Source organism: Triticum dicoccoides, chromosome 7B, assembly GCF_002162155.2.
Source record: "Triticum dicoccoides isolate Atlit2015 ecotype Zavitan chromosome 7B, WEW_v2.0, whole genome shotgun sequence".
NCBI lineage: Eukaryota > Viridiplantae > Streptophyta > Magnoliopsida > Poales > Poaceae > Triticum > Triticum dicoccoides.
In genome coordinates this window covers 138,767,402-138,774,273 of record NC_041393.1, presented here as the reverse complement: position 1 = coordinate 138,774,273, position 6,872 = coordinate 138,767,402, and the positions used below count along the sequence as shown (strand labels likewise).

Genomic DNA, 6,872 nt, shown 5'->3' with positions numbered 1-6,872 from the left:
CGCTAGCTGTTTTTGCTGACGAGCACTAACATGAGCTACGCGGGGGAGGGGGGGAGGGGGTGTTGATGCCGGGGGATGCAGCAAACCAACATGATGCTGGAACAAGGGCGTCCACAAAAATGCTCGAGCTGGCGGCTGCTATCAGCATGGTCACCAATCGCTAGAACCGTCATCGCCGTTTTGCTACGAACCTGCCAACACTTTGCTGGAACTGGTGTCAGCGTTTGCTGCAACCTGCGAGGCGACGTGCTGGAACCAGTGCCCACTAGTGCCGGAATCGAAACGCGCCCTCACCTGCGACGTGGATTTTGCTGGAACCGGCTAGCTCTTTTGCTACAATTGGACTTTTCGGAGTTTGCTGCTACGTTTTTTGAGTGATCAGTGTCAATTTTGGCTGGAACCATGTTTTTTTGCTTTAACTGACCACCAGAGATTTCTGTTCGTTGATTTCTTCCCTGGAACACGGCGGTGTTAGTAGACGACGACGGCGAACCGGGGCTTGTGACGCGAGAGAGGCTGCAAGCATGACGATCCAGCACTGGAACAAGCCGTCATTAGACCTGCATCCATGATGATCGTGCGCTCGGGACCCACAGGCAACCATGCTGCAATCCCCGTGGCCACGTGGCTGGCCCTCGCCGGTGCTCGTCGCCCACAGCCACGACAACGGGGTAGACACTATCTTTTGATGTATGGAAGCGACAAGGGGGTGGGGGGTGGAGAAGCAGTGCTCTGCGGATGGTGAACGTAGAAGAAGACACAAGGAGAGATGACCCGGTCCAATGGTTGCAGGCGACCAAATCGGGTGGCTGCGCGGTTGGGCCGGTCGACCGGCGCTGCCCTTCTTGCTTTGGGCTGAACAGGCCCCGGGCCACATCAGTCAACTATAGCAAGCACCAAGCCCAGTCTCGAGATACTTCCAGCGCCCCCATTTTTACCAAACCGCCCCCGTTCGCTCACGCGAAACCTAGCTTCCTAAAATAAACAACACGTGAGCAACCGCACCCTCTGCCGCCCCTTCCCTCCACCTCTCCCTCCTTTCTTCCCCCCGAAAACTTCAAATCACCCGGCAAAAATCGAAACTTTTCCCCAATCTTCCGCCGCACGGCGCCTTCCCCCGCGCCCGCTCCTCCTTCCCTCCCAAGGAGCCGCCAAATCCTTTCCAATTCGAAATCTTCCCTCCCGATCCCACCCTATAAACCTCCTCCAACCCCCGCTCCATTCCCCCACACCAGAACCACCGCCAGTCCCATCTCCCAAATCCCTACGCAGAAATCCTTCCCACATCGAGGCCAGCGCCGCCGCCGCCGCCGCCGAATTCCAAAGATGCCTGCCGCCCTCTCCATGGTGCCCGCCTGCGACGCGGAGGAGCCGCTCCTGGCGGAGTCGTCGGACCGCTTCTCCATGTTCCCCATCCGGTTCCCGCAGATCTGGGAGTTCTACAAGAAGGCGGTGGCCTCCTTCTGGACCGCCGAGGAGGTGGACCTCTCCTCCGACGCGCGCCACTGGGACACCACGCTCTCCAACGACGAGCGCCACTTCATCTCCCACGTGCTCGCCTTCTTCGCCGCCTCGGACGGCATCGTGCTCGAGAACCTCGCCTCCAGGTTCATGTCCGACGTGCAGGTCGCCGAGGCCAGGGCCTTCTACGGCTTCCAGATCGCCATCGAGAACATCCACTCCGAGATGTACTCCCTGCTCATCGAGACCTACATCCGCGACGACGTCGAGAAGGACCGCCTCTTCCGCGCCATCGACACCATACCCGCCGTGCGCCGCAAGGCCGACTGGGCCCTGCGCTGGATCGACGGTGGGGAGCGCTTCGCCGAGCGCATCGTCGCCTTCGCCTGCGTGGAGGGCATCTTCTTCTCGGGCTCCTTCTGCGCCATCTTCTGGCTCAAGAAGCGCGGGCTCATGCCGGGCCTCACCTTCTCCAACGAGCTCATCTCCCGCGACGAGGGCCTGCACTGCGACTTCGCCTGCCTCCTCTACGACATCCTGCGCGGCAAGCTGGACGAGTCACGCGTCTTCGAGATCGTCTCCGAGGCCGTGGACATCGAGAGGGAGTTCGTCTGCGACGCGCTGCCCTGCGCGCTCGTCGGCATGAACGGCGACCTGATGAGCCAGTACATCGAGTTCGTCGCCGACCGCCTGCTCATGGCGCTGGGCTGCAAGAAGCTATACAACGCCACCAACCCGTTCGACTGGATGGAGCTCATCTCCCTGCAGGGCAAGACCAACTTCTTCGAGAAGCGCGTGGGCGAGTACCAGAAGGCGTCCGTCATGTCCAACCTCAACGGCGGCGCCGCGACCCAGCACGTCTTCAGCATCGACGAGGACTTCTGATCAGTCCGATGATAATATGCAATCTCCATTACCAATGGCTCGCTCGCTCGCTCGCCCCCCGCGTCTGGTTGCTCCTTAGTCCTAGTAGTAGTAGCGGTGATACATGTGTGCTGGGTGCTCCACAATGTTTTTATTTACTGTTATTTCGCTGTCTCTTATTGGTGATGTACTGATGTATTGTAATGAATCAAGGTATTGCTTCTGAATAAATAAACATCTTGTGCTGCCCCTGTTTGAGGAATTGTTTCTGCAAAGCATGCCAACCTGCGGACGCGCAGACGATGTTCGACGAAATGCGCGTGCCGATCCGTGGGCGCGCGGAGGGCGTTCGACGAAATGCGCGTGCCATCCCGTGGGCGCGCAAGGCGTTCGAAAGCCTCGGCGGATAGGGTTCCCAAGGATTACGTAGGGTTTTAGTTAGGGGCGCAGAGGGGACCGATCCTCTGTGGCCCGATTGCGGCGCGCCAGACGTGATGCAGGCTTGGCCCCACTATTTTGCACGAAATCTTGGCTTTTTTTGCACGAAATCTTGGCTGTTTCGTCGCAGACTTGGAGTACAATATCAGAGACGCTTGGATTTATTTGGCTGTTACGTAGCGGAGGAATCTACCGTATGGAAAATGAGATCTTGGGCGGTAACTTTTTGGGCCAAAAAGCAAGATCCTCTGAACGTGATATGGGCTGGGTAGTACTACTGTACGGTACATCAAAATGTCGTGTCTAATGCAGGTTTGCGTGACAGCTGACTGACAAGCAAGCGATCTGCGATCGGGCACTTTGTTGTGAGCGAGGCGCAAAAGTGGCCTCATGTTTCTACGGCGGCCGTGCGCCCACGTCGACGGTGAACCCTACTGCCGCGGCTGATCTGCAACGTCCAAACTGCCTGCCTGTCCCGTTCATTCAGTTTCTTCGGTTATGGCTGTACGAAGCTTGCAGCGTCCAAGTGTCTTTGTAGCAGCACTACCGCTGCTACGGAGAATCAGCCGCGCACACCAGACACAGAGCACGCCCAAACCGAACGCGGCGGGAGGCGGCGGGAACCGGTGGCGCCAAAATGGTTTCGATCGATCGAAGCGCGCGGCGCGGGTCGTGTTCCCTGCCCTGCGGAAACGGGGAAAGCGGAGCATATGTTCGGCGTAGTGCTCGAATACTTTCTGGACTTGTTATTTTTTTTTTCTAGGCTGGCATTTTTTTCTTGAGGGGAGGGCTAGCCATTTTCCATGGATTGAACAATGGACCAATGGTGAGCGATCGTCTAACAAGTGGATTCGAATTTCGGAGGCAATTCTTGGTCACTACCACATCATGATCCTCCCAACGTATTCGACTGCGACAAAAAGCAGCCTGTTTTTTTTTTTTTTGACGAAACAAAAAGCAGCCTGTTGTTTCAACTCGGCATCGCTTTGTTTTCTTTTTCTTTTGAAAAAGAAGATAACCCTCGGCTGTCTGCATTAGGAAGATGCACACAACCATATAAAAATAATAAAAAAACAGAATCCAACAGCCAAACAAATTTCATGAGGCAACCACAAACAATAAATGAAAAGTATACAACTTCTAGGCTAAGCCTTCAGGAAGAAAATGTCGTGTGTGCGTCGATGATGATGAGTACAATCGTAGGCCAGCCTCTGGATTTTTATCCCCAAAGCCGTGGTTTCGTCCACTACCTTCAACAAAGACACAGGCAGGCACACGTCGACATATAGGCTAATCAGGAACCTTGTGTTTCCATTGGAGTGCGCATACTCGTCGTTGAAGCCGCCTCTACCATCATCCCTTGTCTGGCTACCGACGCCTAGATAGTCGGATGCCTGTGGAGGAGATACCAAAAGAAAAAGACACCCTATACCGCTTTTCCTCCCGACACTGTCGTATCACTTTAGATCCAACAACAACATGCAAGACTTGTTGCCTCTATAGGAGCCACCGTGCGTAGCACATGCCGACAACAAGTATAACTTGGCGCCTAATGGTGTCCCCCTAGAGGGCCTCTCACCACGACGGCTTCCGACCAGGTGCGCTGGGCCGAGGACCCCTTTTGTCGGTTCACGAGTGGGCCATACTAGACAGTCCATGAACCGAAGACGGAAGGCTCCGGAAAACCTGTCATGTATCCGAAGGTGCTGGATTCAACAGAGACTCTGTTTCTTCGTAAGTAGCAGCCAAGGATGTTGTAACCCTAGAACCCCCTCCCCCGATATCTATATAAACTAGGGGGCAAGGTACATAAAGGACACACAACAATTTCATAGTAGAAAATCAGTATTTGTACTCAATCCAACACAATATTGTCTAACACAGTAAACCTCGTGTCCGTGTTACTATCGTGCCTAGACAGTTAGCTTGGGACCCCCTATACCTCGAGATCTGTCAGATTTAGCTCCGTCATTGGTGGCCCATGCAGATCCTGCTAAGCGATCACCACGGTACGATGGGGATCAAGATTAGCGAGCAGATCGGTGCCGACGCGACCTCGTGCGGGGGCAGATCTTTGTCTTCGGCCGCATCACTCTCTTCTCTAACTCGACCGACCACCTTAGCCAGGTCGAAACCCACGCTCCAGGTTAGATCATTAGATTCGACGACACCACGGATGCCCGCGGAAAGCTAGTCTTCACACCAAGCTGAGGGTTACCTCAAACCGCTGACTCCAAGCCCGATGCTTAATCCGGCTCAGGTCGAGCGTGAAAATCCTTCATGGGGCCCGACATTGAGTCGGAACCTAAGGTCGCCTCCCACGGCCCTGATGTCAAATCAAACAGAAGTGAAAGGTGAAGAACCGAGATCCATGTCCGATCGAATCTTAGGGAACCTTCCTGTGGTCCCGGTGTCAGATTGGCCCCGAGAAGAACGTGAGAAATTTCCCAACGTTTTTTGCCTAGCTCGTCCTCCAGGATCGATGCTGGACCGTCGACCTCTTGGAACCACGTGATCTCCCTTACCATGACAGTTGCGTCCTTCGCAATCAGACTCCCGGAGGCATGCATCATCTCCTCACTGCCGCCCCTTCTCGCGGTAAATTTGGCACGAGATCCTCTCTTGGTGATCTACTATACCACCCTGCCTCATAAGACGATGTCTTTCACGGATTTGTGGTGACCTCTGCTCGATGGCTCCTATTACTCCTCGTCGAGGTCTTTCCTCTATCCTCCTTCTCACAAGTTAGTGGATTTGGAAGCACTGCAATGCCTGTTGTCTTCAACTCGCTGTAGCCCGGTACTACGCAACCGGTGCAGTATATCCAAGAAGACGTGCACCTCTGTGCTAGGGCTGGAGCCACAACATGCTTATCCCCGAGATTTAGGCTTTAGTTCTTCTTCGGGCCGAGCACCCCGCATTCTGCTCTAGCATCCTCAGGTTCGCCAATTTGCGTACGTGTCCCATGATGCTACTCTTGTACCCCTTTCAACTCCTTCTATCAATGCAATGACACACAAGCTTTCGCGTATTCGCGAAAAAGTAATGCAAAATAATAATAATTCAGATAACAAATACTTCTAGTTTCTAAGTGCATAAGTACATAGTACCATCAATATGAAACTTTCAAATATAACAAGATACATGCTCAAGATAATTCCAATAGTCGAACTAAGAACAAGGAACCATGATAAAACCGAACCAAACAACAACCACAACTGACCACAATGGAACTGATCGTACACATGATGGTTTAAACTTTTAGCAATCATGTTCGCTTACCTGACCTGAATTCTCATTTGAGTCTAACTAAGCTAATGGGCCTAGAGCTCTAGATTAATGGGATAAGGAGCTTAAACTCAAACTCCAATCCATTGTAGCATTCCTAAAAGCAGTCACGGTTCAGACTTCAGACATGCACATGCGCTAGTTGTTTCTTGTTTTTCCAACCGGGCATCCCCCTTTTCATTAATTGCTTAACGGAAATACAAAGTTCACTGGTATTACAAGCAAGATAGGAGGAGGGAAAGAGAGGGAGGCAAATGGTGCATTGCCAGGAAACCCGCCATGGGTGCTCGACATCGAAACACCTGTTATGAGGCAAAAACCTGAGAGCACAAATAGTTATTTGGGAAACAGACAACCTAACATCAAGGCTGACCAACGCAGAGAAAAGGAGTTTCAGGCTACCAAGACAAAAACGCGCGGCATTCACCAGCGAAGGAACACTTCCACCAAAATAATACTAGTCACGAAGAAGCACTTCAGTAGGTGATCACATCCTAGAAGCATGGTCCAAGTCCAGCGCAACAACTGGAGGTCCAACTGTCGGGAGAGCAACATAGCTCCGTGCATCAGCACTCGATTACCGCCTTGGAACACGTCCTTGTCCGCCCTTGAGAAGACCTGCCTAGTACATCATGAAAGAACAAACATTGAAGATTGCCTCAACAGGAGATCACATAGTAGGTTGCTCAAAGGTTATTTTGTTTCTTAGAGTCCAGTATTTCTCTATTCATTTTTATAAGACCTTGAAGACATTTCAGACAATGTGTAAAACAACCTATTTTGAGTTGTCTGAAACGACTTACAGAAGTCGGAGGGAGTAG

The 6,872-nt window shown here is 52.7% G+C and overlaps 2 protein-coding genes across 3 annotated transcripts in view; one reads left to right on the top strand and one right to left on the bottom strand.

Annotated features, from left to right (window-relative positions):
* Positions 1–1,039: 1,039 nt before the first annotated feature.
* LOC119336449 (ribonucleoside-diphosphate reductase small chain-like) lies at positions 1,040–2,583 on the top strand. The gene has a single exon (XM_037608481.1). The coding sequence runs from the start codon at positions 1,327–1,329 to the stop codon at positions 2,344–2,346; it is 1,020 nt and encodes a 339-aa protein (XP_037464378.1). The 5' UTR covers positions 1,040–1,326; the 3' UTR covers positions 2,347–2,583.
* Positions 2,584–6,208: 3,625 nt separating this feature from the next.
* Positions 6,209–6,872, bottom strand: part of LOC119338312 — a 5,523-nt gene continuing 4,859 nt past the window's right edge. The window contains exon 2 of one of the 2 annotated variants that reach the window (XR_005163911.1): positions 6,209–6,673. The gene's annotated coding sequence lies outside the window, so the exon portion shown is untranslated. The remainder of the gene's footprint in view (positions 6,674–6,872) is intronic. The other variant, XR_005163912.1, reaches the window with a different exon arrangement.